General features: G+C 43.8%; 1 protein-coding gene across 1 annotated transcript in view; it reads right to left on the bottom strand.

The window, feature by feature from the left end:
- CNTNAP2 (contactin associated protein 2) overlaps window positions 1-17,001 on the bottom strand; it is a 2,020,907-nt gene that overhangs the window by 612,616 nt on the left and 1,391,290 nt on the right. Inside the window, exon 14 of the mRNA XM_049894552.1 lies at window positions 14,457-14,657. Coding sequence (XP_049750509.1) covers window positions 14,457-14,657 — 201 coding nt within the window. The remainder of the gene's footprint in view (window positions 1-14,456; window positions 14,658-17,001) is intronic.

The raw sequence follows: 17,001 nt of genomic DNA on the forward strand, positions 1-17,001 counted from the left end.
ATCCATACGCCTACAAGGAAGACCAGTTAATACGACAATAATTTAAATTTACGCACCAACCACTAAGGGCAAAGATGAAGAAACTAAATATTTTTACCAACTTCTGCAGTCTGAAATTGATCAAACACACAATCAGGATGCATTGATAATTACAAGTGATTAAAATGGGAAGGTTGGAAACAAAGAATAAGGATCTGTAGTTGGGAAATATGACCTTGGTGATAGAAACAATGGCAGAGATCGCATGACAGAATTTTGCAAGACCAAGGACTTCTTCATTGCAAATACCTTTTGCCAACAACATAAACAGCAACTGTACACATAGACCTCGACAGATGGAATAAACAGCAATTCAATCAACAACATCTGTGGAAAGAGATGACGGAAAAGCTCAATATCATCAGTCAGAACAAGGCCAGGGGTCGACTACAGAACAGACCATCAATTGTTCATGTTTAAGTTGAAACTGAAGAAAATTAGAACAAGTCTACAAGAGGCAAAGTCCAACCTTGAGTATATCCTACCTGAATTTAGTGACCATCTCAAGAACCGGTATGACGTGTTGAGCACTAATGACCAAAGACCAGATGAGTTGTGTAATGACATCAACAGCATCGTACATGAAGAAAGCAAGACGTCATAAAAAAAAAACAGGAAAGGAAGAAAAGACACTCTGAAACTTGTTCTTGAATGTCAAGTAGCTAAAGCAAATGGAAGAAATGATGAAGTAAAAGAGCTGAATGGAAGATTTCAAAGGGCAGCTTGAGAAGACAAAGTATTACGATGACATGCGTAAAGACCTGGAGATAGAAAACCAAAAGGGAAGAATACACTTGGCATTTCTCAAGCTGAAAGAACTGAAGAAAAAATTCATGCCTTGAGGTGCAATAGTGAAGGATTCTTCAGGGAGAATATTAAACGATGCAGGAAGCATCAAAAGAAGATGGAAGGAACATACAGAGTCACTATACCAAAAAGAATTGGTCGATGTTCAGCCATTTCAGGAGGTAGCATATGATCAGGAACCAATGGTACTGAAGGAAGAAGTCCAACCTGCACTGAAGGCATTGGTGAAAAACAAGGCTCCGGAATTGACGGAACACCGATTGAGATGTTACAACAAATGGATGCAACACTGGAGGTGCTCACTCATCTATGCCAAGAAATCTGGAAGACAGCTTCCTGGCCAACCAACTGGCGGAGGTACATATTTATGCCTATTCCCAATAAAGGTGATCCAACCGTATGCAGAAATTATCGAACAATATCATTAATATCACATACAAGTAAAATTTTGATGAAGATCATTCAAGACTGGCTGCAGCAATATATTGATAGGGAACTGCCAGAAATTCAAGCTGGGTTCAGAAGAGGACATGTAACCAGGGATATCATTGCTGGTGTCAGATGGATCCTGGCTGAAAGCAGAGAATACCAGGAGGATGCTTTATCGACTACATGTTCTATTGACTATGCAAAGGCTATGTGGATCATAACAATTATTAATAACATTGCAAAGAATGGGAATTACAGAACACTTAATTGTGCTCATGAGGAAATTATACATAGATCAAGAGGCAGTCGCTCGAACAGAACAAAGAGATACTACGTGGTTTAAAGTCAGAAAAAGTATGTATCATGGTTGTATCATTTCACCATACTTACTCAACGTATATGCTAAGCAAATAGTCTGAGAAGCTGGACTATATGAAGAGGAATGCAGCATCAGGATTGGAGGAAGACTCACTGACAATCTGCGTTATGCAGATGACACAACCTTGCTTGCTGAAATGAACAGGACTTGAAGCACTTACTGATGAAGATCAGACTCCAGGCCAGTATCAATTACACCTCCACATAACAAAAACAAAATCCTCATAATTGGACCAATAAGCAACATCATGATAAATGGAGAAAAGATTGAAATTGTCAAGAATTCCATTTTACTTGGATCTACAATCAACACCCATGGAAGCAGCAGTCAAGAAATCCAAAGATACATCGCATTGGGCAAGTCAGCTGCAAGAGATCTCTTTAAAGTGTTAAAAAGCAAAGATGTCACCTTGAATGCTAAGGTGTACCTGACCCAAGCCATGGTGTTTTCAATCCCCTCATATGCATCTGGAAGCTGAACAATGAGTAAGGAAGACTGAAGAAGAAATGACACTTCTGAATTATGGCGTTAGTGAAGAATATTGAATATACACCACTGACTGCCAAAAGAATGAACAAATCTGTCTTGGAAGAAGTAGAGACACAATCTTCCTTACAAGCAAGGATGGAGAAACTTCATCTCACATACTTTGGACAAGTTATCAGGAGGGATCAGTCCCTGGGGAAGGACATCATGCTTGGTAAAGTAGGTCAGTGAAAAAGACCCTCAAGGAGCTGGGTTGACATAAAAAAAAAAATTTTTTTTTTTTTTTTTTTTAGTGGCTGCAATAATGGGCTTAAGCATAACAACAATTGTGAGAATAGGGCAGGAATGTGCAGTGTTTCATACTGTTGTACATAGAGTCGCTATGAGTGGGAACTGACTTGATGGCACCTGACAACAACAAAGCAAGCTGTCTTTAAGATTAATTTATTAATAAGAAATACTGGAATTTACCAATATTTGCCATGGCCACATGGCAAGATGTACGTCTAATAATGGACAGAAAAGTTAAAAACAAGGAGGAGAACTTTCATCTGTGGAAGCAGAAGAGAAGTGGGTAGATGGACCCAGCTGAGTTGGTTCTGTCCTTGCTTGGAGTGGCAGGGCTCCGACCTTCCTAGGGCTCATACTTTCTTCGATGTGTCAGAAAGAAAGGTTTGTAGTAAGATAGATTTGCATTTGGACCCGACTTCCTCATTTCCAGTGGCAGCCTTCAGTGAGATTATTAACCTTTCTGAGAGCTGTTTTCAAAATGAAGACAATGAAATCACTTTGCATAACTTTGAGAGCTAAATGAAGTTAAATAGGTGGAGTAGCATTTGATTAATAGTATTTGATGACAGTCCCTACCCACCTCTTTATCTCCCTTCTCAGAAGGTGTATTCCTGTTTTACCAAGACAGTTCCCAAGCCCTCTCTTCCCTTCTGGAATCTATTATATCCCTTTTCAGTCATACCTTCATCCTTGTCCTCTTCACTATCTCCTCCTCCATTTGCAAACTTACTCATAACCCCTTGCTCTCAGGCCCCTGTCACATGGCTCTGCTGCTCTGATCAACTGTTGCTGAGTCTCCTTAGTCAGCTGCTTCCTCTTCCCTTTCTCTTGCAAATGAGTGTCTCCTCTTCTTCCCCCCTCCTTGCTGGTGCCCCATAGTCTGAGCCCTGTGATGGGGTGCCACAGCTACCCACAGACCTACCCTTCCTTCTCCTCTGGAGGCCTGGGGGCTGCCCTTCCTGCTTCCCTGGAGTCAGGCAGCCCGAGCACATGGCCTGCAGGATCCACAGAACATGGCACGTGTCACTTCCTGAATTGAACCCCAGCCTGCTGTTCCCACCACGGCTAGCACTCAGGGGCTGGAGCCCCTAGGATGCCGGCTACACAGAGGACTCAGGAGAAACAGCTTTTCTACATTAAGCCCTGACTACATATTCTCTGACCCTCAGTCCAAACTTGAGAGTGGAGAGCTTTATCCTGACTGTTTCACTTTCGTTTTACTTTAATTGTGGGTACTTTTAAGGAAATATTGGTGAAGAAAAAAAAGGAAATTAGTTAAGTTTTTGGTGTCAATTCGGAGTCCTGGTGAAATGATTAAGAACTCAGCTGCTAACCAAAAGGTTGGCAGTTCGAATCTACCAGCCACTCCTTGGAAACTCTGTAGGGCAGTTCTACTCTGTCTTATAGGGCTGGTATGAGTCAACATCGACTCTACTGCTACAGGTGGACCCTACAGGTTATCATAGATGGACATGGAAACCTGCTTTCAGATTTCTTATGCAGCACTTCACACACGGATACAGCTCTTCCTTAGTAAGGAGGCGCACTGGTTAGCACTCATCTGCTAACTGAAAAGTTGACAGTTCAAACCCACCAGCAGATCGAAAGGAGAAAGACCTGGTGCTTTGTTCCCATAAAGATTACACCTTAGGAAAACCTATGGGGCAGTTCTACTCTGTCACCCAACAACAAAATCCACAAAAGTGCCAGCACCTCACCTGTGAGCACCATCACAGTGAGCTTAGATCCGCCCTCCCCCCGACCCCCTGAATTCTCGAGTTGAGTTTTCCCTCTTCTTTACCCTCCATAAAGGAGCCCTGGTGGCACAACAGTTAAGGGCTAGGCTGCTAATCAAAAGGTTGGCAGTTTGAACCCACCAGCAGCTCTGCAAGAGAAAGACCTGACAATCTGCTCTCATAAAGATTACAGCCTGGGAAACCCTATGGGGCAGTTCTACTCTGTCACATAGGGTCACTATGAGTCGGAACCGGCTGGACAGCACCCAGCAACAGCAATATACTCACCATATGTAAGCAATCACAATTCCTGCTGATGCTGCCATCTAGACTTTTCTCAACTCTCTCTCCTTCTCTTTACCCCCCACGAGCCCCTGGCACCCACTCACACACCCTCTTCAGTGACCTCCTACCAGCAGGTCTCCTCATAATGCCTGTTCCCTCCTCTGTCCGTTCTTCACGTAACAACTGGCGTTCCACTCCTAAATCATTCCCTTTGCCCTTTGTGGGAAACCCTCAACATTACCTAGAGACTCTGGATGGACCTACCTCGTTATGGACTGAATGGTATCTCCTAAAAAGTTATGTGAAGTCCTAACCCTTGTACCTGCAAATATGATCCTGTTTAGAAATAGGGGTTTTCTTTTGTTATGTTAATGAGGCCATACCAGAATAGGCTGTATCCTAACCCTAATCACTTCTGAGTTGTGAAGAGAGCAGAGTAGACGGAGAGATACCCACACAAGCGGGATGACAGGCCCTACATGAGGATCCACCTACAAGCAAAGGAGCACCAAGGCTTGCCAACACACACCAGGAACTAGGAGAGAGGCCCACAGAAGGAACCCACATGGCTGAGACCCTATTTAGACCTTTAGCCTTAAGAACTGTGTAAGAAGGAATAAAGTCCTGTTTTTGACAGCCTCCACTTGTGGTGTTGCTGTTACGGCAGCCCCAGGAGACTGAAACACTCCAAGTCTCAGGTTCCCACTTCTCTCACCCTCAAGCTCTCTACCCAACCATTCAACTTCTCTCTTCCCTTCAAAGCACTGCACTCCCTGCCCTCCATCTCAGAATCTCGTCATGTGCTGACATCTAAATTAAAACCAAACCCGTTGCCGTCGGGTTGATTCCAACTCACAGAGACACTATAGGACAGAGTGGAATTGCCCCATAGGGTTTCCAAGGAGTGCCTGGCAGATTCGAACTGCCAACCTTTTGATTAGTAGCTGAACTCTTACCCACTATGCCACCTAGAATTTTCTCTCCTGTTCTTTCCCTAGTTAATTCCTATGAATCCTTCAGATCTCAGCTCATATGTCACAGCTCCTGATCGAAGGAGGCACTCAGTAAATATTTGTTATTGACTGATTCCCCACCCATTATCCCAGTTGAGATTCTGATGATCTGCTGTTCACATTCCTGAAATAGCCTCCACTTGTTTCCCCAGCCACCACACTCGTCCCTCCAACCATCGTCCACTGCAAAGGCTCTAGTTCCCTGGTGTGGGATATTACTCGGTTTAATTTTCTAATTTCTCGCTTCTAGTTATTGCTCTCTCCCGTACTTGTCCAGTTTAATTTATCCTCCAGTTCTAATATGATGATTGAATACAGTGATTAATTAGATGCAATGATTAATCTTTTGATTAATATATTAGACTCATCCCAATAAATCTCATTTACTGAAAAAGTTAATCTTTTGTTGCAAGGAGGCAATGTTCTTTTGTATGTCATCTCAAGAGTTAAAGATCACGGCTTCCTATAATGCATAGCACACGTTTGGAAAAGTCATTATTTTGAAAAGCATGCCAAAGTTTAGAAATGCTGGCTAAGAATAGGTTATAAGCTACACTGAGAGGGCCATGTTTTTTTTTTTTTTTTTTTTTTTTGTCTTTAGTAAGCTCCTAAATCACAGCTCAGTGTCTTCAAAGGGCATTGAATTTTACACAGCTTACTTTAAAGCCCAAAATTGTGAACATAACTCCTCTTCAATAGATACAAAATCTAATAGCAAATGACCCAAAAGGACAGAGAGTTTATATTGCTTCTTTCAACAAAAGAAGCAATAAAACCATGACTTGTGACAATCATACTACATTGAGAAATTAAAATAAATGAAAAACTGCAAACTAACAACAATGACATTAAATGGAGCCAGAAAATAGGAAATATCAATTTCATGCCTCTACAATTAAATAAATCTTTATAAATGTAGAGATAAATACCTTATCTTTATAAATGTAGAGATAAATACCTTAGCAGAAAATCATCAAATAGAAAGTACAATATAATTTGTAAAATAAGTACACAACTACAGCATATTTAAGATACACAAATATGCATTTTAAAAGCAGGCTTACAGATTCCGTACAAATACAGGAAAATACTTTTGCCATCTTAGGACCACTGACTGAGATCTTATCCAAGTGGATCCAATGGAACTTCCTCCTGGTGTCTAACTTATCAAATCAAGTTGTCAAGGTATTTATTTCAAAAGCAGAGTTCACTGTTTAATGATCTTTGCCTTTCAGAAGTTCAGACATGATTATATTTGTATGCTGGGGAGAGAGGTATAAAGCATGTTGACTCTCCTTGGTTTTGGGTAGCCATGAAAGGTTTTTACTGTTCAGGTAGAGCAAATTGGTTCATTCCCAAATTGGTATGCCTCACTCCAAAAAGGCTCTCCTATATGGGATAAGGCAACTTTTATTTATGTCTATGTCTTTTATAAACTTGATTAAGGGTGAATTAATAGCCACATTGCAAGAGCAGACATGATCATAAGATTGACAAAATTATACTTTTCAGACTCCAAAATTGATTTCATTTTGTGGTAATAAAAGAGAGTGATCTCACGATGGCACTGCAAGGCACCAGTTATAATCCTTGTAACAGTTGTTGGAAGCCAACGATGGGTAATCCTGCACTTCTTAGCTAACGGCATAGTACACCCAAACATTTATCAAAATTAAAATGAGGCCTATGGCATACGAAATCAACTATCTTAAGTAACATTAGAAACAACACATCCCCAGATGAACTCTTGAGGGTGAGGCTTTTAAAACAAAGAATCGCATTTTAAGCACACAGCTATTACAGACTCATTTGATATTCATTTTAATTGCAGTGACTATAATGAATTTACTTTGTATTCAAACAGATGTCACAAATACTGCTACAGAAGTTCCAATATAATTCAGTCTTAGTTAAGCATGAGTAAATGGATATTTAAAATGGAGTGTTGCTGTGAAGGAGCAGAAAAACCAAACCAAACCAAACATTACTGCAAACATTAGCTCCTTAAGACAGCAAGTTAAAGATTTTTATTAAACTGTGCTCTTTCCTATTCTGATGGCCACGGAGCACGACAAAGCAGGGGAACTTTCTACCTCAACAGTGCCTATTCCTTGCATCAGCTGTTCTATAGGTTAGCCAGTATGGGAAATAGAAATTGGAGCCAAAGCTCATTTTACAAATGTAGATACAGGCCTATGGAGGATTAAAAATGTAATCATGCCACCTGACTCTAGTTGGACAACCAAGTGATGATCTGCCGTTTTATTTCAATGGGCCAGGAGAGCCCTAAGATTCTCTCCAATCTTCTCCCACATGAAAGGCTGACATCTCAGATTCCATCAGGAGATCTTCATGTCAGCCGTAAAGACAGAATTTCTCAATGTATGGCTCACAGAAGTCCCTGCGGATGTTTGTTCAAAGCAACTCAGTTCCAGGGCCCCATCAAGTCCTGTCAAGTCAGCGTTCTGGGACAGGGGACGGGCACCAGCACCCAGGAGATTCTGCTGCACTCTGGCATTTAAAAACAACTGTCTTAGGTTGGATGAGGTAATATTTAAAGCTCCGTATTTTTAATTTCCCCCACATGTCTGTCAGTTTTTCGTACAGTGGGGACTTGAGTGTTGCTGTGATGCTGGAAGCTATGATACCAGTATTCAGATACCAGCAGGGTCACCCATGGAGGACAGGTTTCAGCTGAGCTTCCAGACTAAAACAGACTAGGAAGAAGGACCTGGCAGCCTACTTCTGAAAAGCATTAGCCAGTGAAAACCTTATGAATAGCAGTGGAATATCGCCTGATATAGTACTGGAAGATGAGCCCTCCCAGGTTGGGAGGCACTCAAAAGATGACTGGGGAAGAGCTGCCTCCTCAAAGTAGAGTTGGCCTTAATGACATGGATGGAGTAAAGCTTTTGGGACCTTCATTTGTTGATGTGGCATGACTCAAAATGAGAAGAAACAGCTGCAAACATCCATTAATAATTGGAACCTGGAATGTATGAAGTATGAATCTAGGAAAATTGGAAATCATCAAAAATGAAATGGAACGCATAAACATCAATATCCTAGGCATAAGTGAGCTGAAATGGACTGGTATTAGCCATTTTGAATCGGACAATCATATAGACTACTACGCCAGGAATGACAACCTGAAGAGGAATGGTGTTGCATTCACTGTCAAAAAGAACATTTCAAGATCTACCCTGAAGTCCAGCACTGTCAGTGATAGGATAATATCCATATGCCTACAAGGAAGACCAGTTAATTCGACTGTTATTCAAGTTTATGCACCAACCACTAAGGCCAAAGATTAAGAAATTGAAGATTTTTATCAGTTGGTGCAGTCTGAAATTGACTGAACATGTAATCAGGATGCATTGATAATTACTGGTGATTGGAATGCGAAAGTAGGAAACAAAGAAGAAGGATCGGTAGTTGGAAGATATGGCTCTGGTGATAGAAACAATGCCGGAGATCGAATGATAGCATTTTGCAAGACCAATGACTTCTTCATTGCAAATACCTTCTTTCACCAACATAAATGGCGACTATACACATGGATCTTACCAGATGGAACACACAGAAATCCAATTGACCACATCTGTGGAAAGAGACGACAGAAAAGCTCAATATCATCAGTCAGAACAAGGCCAGGGGCCGACTGCGGAACAGACCATCAATTGCTCGTATGCACGTTCAAGCTGAAACTGAAGAAAATCAGAGCAAGTCCACGAGAGCCATCTGAAGAATAGATTTGACGCATTGAACACTAGTGACCGAAGACCAGACGAGTTGTGGAATGACATCAAGGACATCATACATGAAGAAAGCAAGAGGTCACTGAAAAGACAGGAAAGAAAGAAAAGACCAAGATGGATGTCAGAGGAGACTCTGAAACTTGCTCTTGGATGTCAAGCAGCTAAAGCAAAAGGAAGAATTGATGAGGTAAAAGAGGTGAACAGAAGATTTCAAAGGGCAGCTCAAGAAGACAAAGTAAACTATTAAAATGACACGTGCAAAGAGCTGGAGAGGGAAAACCAAAAGGGAAGAACATGCTTGGTATTTCTCAAGCTGAAAGAACTGAAGAAAAAATTCAAGCCTCGAGTTGTCATAGCGAAGGATTCTATGGGGAAAATATTAAACGACGCAGGAACCATCAAAAGAAGATGGAAGGAATACACAGAGTCATTATACCAAAAAGAATTAGTTGATGTTCAACCATTTCAAGAGGTAGCATATGATCAGGAGCCGATGGTACTGAAGGAAGAGGTCCAAGCTGCACTAAAGGCATTGGTGAAAAACAAAGCTCCAGGAATTGACGGAATATCAATTTAAATGTTTCAACAAAAGGATGCAACACTGGAGGTGCTCACTCGTCTATGCCAAGAAATATGGAAGACAGCTTCCCGGCCAACTGACTGGAAGAGATCCATATTTACGCCTATTCCCAAGACAGATGATCCAACCAGACATGGAAATTATAGAACAGTATCATTGATATCACACACAGGCAAAATTTTGCTGAAGATCATTCGAAAACAGCTGCAGCAGTATATTGACAGGGAACTGCCAGAAATTCAGGCTGGTTTCAGACGAGGATGTGGAACCAGAGATATCATTGCTGATGTCAGATGGATCCTGGCTGAAAGCAGAGAATACCAAAAAGATGTCTACCTGGTTTTATTGACTATGCAAAGGCATTCGACTGTGTGGATCGTAACAAATTATGGATAACATTTTGAAGAAGAGGAATTCCAGAACACTTAATTGTGCTCATGAGGAACCTTTACATGGATCAAGAGGCAGTTGTTCAGACAGAACAAGGGGATACTGATTGGTTTAAAGTCAGGAAAGGTGTGTATCAGGGTTGTATTCTTTCACCATACCTATTCAATCTGTATGCTGAGCAAATAATACAACAAGCTGGATTATATGAAGAAGAACGGAGCATCAGGATTGGAGAAAGACCCACTAAGAACCTGCATTATGCAGATGACACACCCTGATTGCTGGAAATGAAAAAGACTTGAAGCACTTACTGATGAAGATCAAAAACCATCGCCTTCAGTGTGGATTGCACCTCAATATAAAGAAAACAAAAATCCTCACAACTGGACCAATAAGCCACATCGTGATAAACAGAGAAAAGACAGAAGCTGTCAAGGATTTCATTTTACTTGGATCCACACCCAACACCCATGGAAGCAGCAGTCAGGAAATCAAATGATGCATTGCATTGGACAAATCTGCTGCAAAGGACCTTAAAGTGTTGAAAAGCAAAGACGTCACCTCAAAGACTAAGGTGCACCTGACCCAAGCCATGGTATTTTCAATCGCATCCTATGCATGTGAAAGTTGGACAGTGAATAAGGAAGATCGAAGAAGAATTGATGCCTTTGAATTGTCATGTTGGCGAAGAATATTGAATATACCATGGACTGCCAAAAGAATGAACAAATCTGTCTTAGAAGAAGTACAGCCAGAATGCCCCTTAGAAGCAAGGATGGCAAGACTGGGTTTTACATACTTTGGACATGTTGTCAGGAGGGATCAGTCCCTGGAGGAGGACATAATGTTTGGCAAAGTACAGAGTCAGTGGAAAAGAGGAAGACCCTCAATGAGGTGGATCAACATAGTAGCTGTAACAGTGAGCTCAAGCGTAACAACGATTGAAAGGATGGCGCAGGACCAGGCAGTGTTTCGTTCTGTTGTGTATAGGGTCGCTATGAGTCGGAACCGACTCGATGGCACCTAACAACAACAACATTTTTCATTTCATTCAAATCAGTAAACATGGATTAAGCACTGATCCCATGTAAATGAAAGATTAGATGCATCGAGAGTGCCCCAGAAGTCAGGGAGCAGAAGACGAAGTTATTTTCAGGGTACAGTTTGCCAAGTACTATAATCATGAAAGTCTGGAAACAAGGAATCCTGTCTTTATTATGCAGATGAGCAACTGGCCTTTGCTTTCAGCTTAGAGGTTCCTCACCTGAACAGGTGTCTGCAGGTTGAAGGGAAGATTTCAGCTTATTTGAAGATGCAGCTAACATACAGTTTAAAAAACAAGTTCATCCTACTTTTTCCTCATTTTCTGCAGAGTCTGTGTTTAGGAAAGGAGGGCTCCTTTATGACTCGGGGAAGGCAGAAGGCTGGGAGAGGAAGAAGGGGCTGACCACCCCCATGGCAGCCAACCGACTCTCCTACCTCCACCTGCTCCTGTAGGCACCCAAACTGTAGGCTGACTTCCTTGGAAACCATTTTCTGTTGTTTAATACCCAGTGCAAAACTCAAAAGTAAAAGCTGACTTTGGAGTTCAACTGAAGGGAAGAGAGTAAATAACGCTGAGAGTAAATACCAGGTCTTTCCCGGCCGGCACTCTGCTCTGATCTCAACCCCATCAGGGGGCTGCAGGCCTTACGCAAGGCTGCAATCTGTGAAATGGGCTCCACGAAGGGGTCTTCTCTTGGGAGACCCCAGACGTGACCCCTGGCTCCATGATCCTTGGTTAATCTGTCCCAGTGCTGGGAACAGAATCCAGGAAAAAAGACCAGGACTCAGTGCAGGTGAATGTAGGAATGATCTGAATGTAGACATTCCATTGCCTACTGCTGAGGCTCCCTGGGTGGAGACTCCCGGTGTAGGGGCTCCCAGGGTTGGGGCTCGTGAGGTGGGGGCTCCCGGGGTGTGGTCCCCTGGGCTGGGGGCTCCCAGGGTGGAGGCCCCTGGGGTGGGGGCTCCCGGGGTGGGTGCTGGTGGAGGGTTCCTGGGGGTACTCCCAGGAGGCAGGCCTTCGAGGGTGGGGGCTCGCCACAGCAAATCAGCATCACCTGGGACCTCCTTACTCATGCAAACTCTGGAGCCTGCTCAGATGTACTGAATCCAGGGCTTCCAACGGGTTCAGTGCTAACACCGCTTGCTGGTTAGGAACCAATTCTGAGAACACGGTAGAGCAGTGGTTCTCAAAATGCCTCACACAGAAGAACCAGCTGGGGATCTTGTTAAAGGTAGATTCCAATTCAGTATCTCTTGGGTGGAAATGCAAATTCTCAGCAGTGGTTCCGACTATAAGGAACTGGCTCAAAGCCCAGGTTGAATCAGAATCCCCTCGGGTGTGGCCCCAGCAGTGCGCCCTATCAGCTCCCAGGCCACTCCGACGTGCTGACGTCAGAGAGGCACCTGCCTCTGCAAAAAGCACTGAGTTTCCACACTCTGTCCCTGTCCCACTCAACCCCCAACTTCATTCCTCAGGGCTGACTGTGGCCCTGCTCACAGCCCTGGAGGCTCAAGGCCATGTGTATTCCATCTTGCGGAATTTGCTGATCGTTCTCTGCCTGGGGTGGTCTTTCTGTCTCCTTCCTGCAGCAGCACCCCCACGTCCCGGCTGCAACTACCTCTTCACTCTCCAGCCAACACTTCCAGACTTCGTGGATCTTAGTTCCTTGGGGTCTATATTCCAGCACAAGGTTCTGCGGAGGGAAGAACTCCAATCTCTGAAATGCTGAGTACTGTGTTGCTATAACTTCTCTGTGAGCTACTCCCAGCAACACTGATGGCAACATAATTCTGAGTTTGGCCATCAAACAGCCCACTGGTCTCTGACATAGCATAATTCCACTTCCAAAGTTGCTTAATATTAAAAAAAAAATCAATATTTTATCTCCTATGTATTAAATCTTAAATGTACCAGACTCTGTACTGAATTCTCAGTCATCCAGCCGTAGTATTATGTCCTCTGCGTCACTGGAAAAGATACTGGAAGCCAAGGCCTGAGCGTCCAGGACTCGCACCAGGGCGGGGTCAGAGCCAGCCCACCTGTCTCGGACTCAGCAGACACCCATCTCTGCTGGGCAGTGAGACAGGGAATTCAGTCTGTCTGTCAACGATGTACTGCCCGGGCTCCCTAGAGAGTACGGGCTTTTCTTGCAGTAAAGGTATTTCCAATGCATCGTCTGAATAGTCTGTTCTTTACAACCTTCACACTCACGTACACACACACTCACACACATTCACATTCCTATACACACACACTCAAACTTGCACACACACTCATATACACAGCAGCACACACACACACATGCACGTACACTCATATACACACTTGCACACATGCACACACTCACATGTACTCACACTCACACTCACACACATACATATACTAGCACACACACACACCCATACACTCATATACACACCCACACACACTCATATACACAGTAGCACATACTCACATGCACACACACTCACATACACATTTGCACACTTGCACACTCACACTAGCACACACTCACATGCACACACCCACACGCACTCATATACACATTTGCACACTTGCACACACACAAGTACTCACACTCACACGCATACATACACTAGCACACACTCACGCTCACACATACTCGCATATTCATTCATACACATACATGCATACACATACACCAGCACAAACACACACACAAATACACACCCTGAAGAGTTGTTGAAACAAGCCATCATGAAAAACCAATTCAGGTCAGACTTCCTGAGACCAAGTGCACAGTTAAGTGACTAGACAGCAAAGTGCTGTGATCCTATCGCTATTCTATGTGCCACTGAGCAGCAGGCAGCCTCCAGAAAGCGTTCTTTGTACCTGAACACCGTGGAAGAACTCCGAGAGGATGCCTTGAAGTTCCCCAGGACTGCTGATAAACTTTTGCCCAAAGCAACTGCTGATAATTAAGCACCAGAGACAGCCACACACATGCACACACATGCAAATGTAGAAATCCATAAGTTCTGTAAAACCATGGGGTTAAAGGAAAACACCACACGTTCCCAGCTTCCTCCCCTAGCAAACAAGCAAATCATTCTCTTCTGCTTATTTACAGCCACCTGCACGTTAGGGACTGGACTCAGATAATAAGCCCCACATTTGCACCTGCTAGATTGTTAGGCAATTCCAAGCTCCTGCCGAGATCGTAATCAAAAGTACCCCGTGCGCTCTGGGCCTACCTGGGGTGTTCAGCAGCCTCGACATCTTGCAGAAGTAGGCAACGTATTGCTCGCAGTACTCAGCGCTGCTGGTGACAGCCCTGATCTGGTCCAGGGAGGCGCTGTACACGAGCTGGGTCACCGAATACTTCTCTGGGGTGTAGCCGACCACCGTCGTCTGCGTCTGTGAGTCGTGCGACACGATGGTCCACACCTTGTCCTCTGGGGGGAAAGCAAGGACAGCGGGGTGTCAGTATGCAAACACTTCTTCAAGTGCCAGCAAATAATTGAGTTACACGTTTCCTGTGGTTTAACCAAACTACCCTAGAACAGAATAAATGTAACAGTTCCTCAAGTCAGCCTGGTCTTTTCTCAGCCCTGAGTTCTGCTTTTACCGACAAAATAGGAAAGTAATCTTTTCGAAAAACCAGACCCAGGATACATTCTGAAAACAAACATGAAAAACAAATAGCGGTGTATCTGACTGAAGCTCTACAGTCCTTTTTGTTGGACATGAGGCCAGAATATCTGGCTCCTTCCTGATTCTGTCGCCCATGGCACCCCAACTGACAAGCATCTTCTCTTGCCCATATGAGCGAGGCTCTCGCCAAACTCTGTGTCCTTGAACTTGCTGCTTGCTCTGATCAGAACCTGTGTCCTGGTCTTGTCAACAAATGTTCTCTTGACCCCGACATTTCTGGCAAAAGGAGGCACTGCAGAGACTCTTATCAGAACGCTCGGCACCTGTGGGATAATGCGCACCAATAATGCAGGGATGTGTTGGTCCCTGGAATTAACAGCGTGAGGAAAGCAGAAGCAGAATTACAATAAACCAAAAGGCAAACCAACTGTCCTCCAGCCGATTCTGAGTCGTGGCAACCCCACGTGTGCAGAGTAGAACTGCTCCACAGGGTTGTCAGTGGCTGTGACTTTTTGAATGCAGATCGCCAGGCCTGTCTTCCAAGACGGGTGGGTTCAAACTGCTAACCTTTCAGTTAGAAGCTGATCACTTAACTGTTTGCGCTACCCTGGGACCTCAGATGTTTGATACCCAAAACCCAGAGCGACCCCTAGGGCTTCCAGGGCTGTGAATCTTTACAGAAGGAAACTGCCATATCTTTCTCCTGCACAGACGCTGGTGGTTTTGTACTGCCGACCTTTCTGTTAGCAGTCGAGTGTTTTAACCACTGCACCACCAGGGCTCCTCAGATATATGATTAAAAAAAAAAACCAAACCCATTGCTATTGAGTTGATTCTGACTCATAGTGACCCTTCCGGACAGAGTAGAACTGCCCCATAAGGGTTCCAAGGAGCAGCTGATGGATTCGAACTGCTAACTTTTTGGTTAGCAGCCGAACTCTTAACCACTGGGCCACCAGAGTTCCAGATATATGATAGATGTGGTTAACTGAAAGCTGTAGTTTACTGAATTTGAATTAGCAACATCCCTGTAAACTCATGATTTTACTGCATTTTAACATATACCTATGTCCTAGAATGTCCACTGAAAAAGCCCCAAAGCAAAGACCAACCCTAGTCCCAGATGTGGCACTAAATACCATTCTCTATAAGGAATAAAAAGGGACTTCCTGGAGAAGTCATGGGTTCCAGGGCTGGTTGTACAAGATGAGCTCAGAACATACTGTCCCACCAGAAAGATCAGCTATCAGACAACACCGAGGGCAGGCCCAAGGCTCCAGGATTGACCCAAACAGGCTCCCAATGACCAAGGAAAGGGCAATTTGGACATCCCTAAGAATTTCTTGCAATGGATTAAAACACATCAGGTATATAGAAACCCATGAGTTTATTAAAAAAAAAAGACTGCTTACCCTTGGAAGATGCTGCAACTGTTGTGGTTGAATTGTGTCTCCCCCAAAAATGTTGAAGTCACAAGCACGAGCATCTGTGAATGTGACTTTGTTGGGAAATAGGGCTTTTAAAGATATTGTTAGTTGAAATGAAGTCACACTGGAGTAGGGTGGACCTAGCTCAGCAACTGGTGTCTTTATGAGATGAGGGGAATTTGGACACAGAGGCACAGCTGTGTGGGAGGGAGGCAGAGAAGGCAAGGAGGGACCCTCCTCTAAGGAGTGCACAGCAGGGCCACGCTCCCTCTGAAGGCTCTGGGGGAGACTGTTCCAGGCCCCTCTCTCTCAGCTCCTGATGTTGCCACAATTCTCAGCTTCCCTTGGCTTGTGACAGCATCCCTCCAATCTCTGCCCCCATCATGGCAGTCTTCCCTCTGCGCGGCAGCGCCACTAGGGGGATGCAGACCACACCGGGTGACACTGTCAGAGGGCACGATGCCAGAATGACTGGCTGTAAAATTTTTCTGCAGTGTTTCAGCAGAAATTTATTATTTTTTATAAAAATATCCCTGTGGTTATAATAACAAAAATATTTTTGTAAGCCCAGCTTACATGTATCAATATACCCACAAGGCTAAAACCCTGTGCTAATTTACTTTTTGAACTTTCTAATGTGCTCTGGGAAACCCTGCTGGTGTAGTGGTTAAGTGCTACGGCTGCTAACCAAAAGGTCGGCTATTCAAATCCAGCAGGC

This window comes from Elephas maximus, chromosome 8 (assembly GCF_024166365.1).
Source record: "Elephas maximus indicus isolate mEleMax1 chromosome 8, mEleMax1 primary haplotype, whole genome shotgun sequence".
NCBI lineage: Eukaryota > Metazoa > Chordata > Mammalia > Proboscidea > Elephantidae > Elephas > Elephas maximus.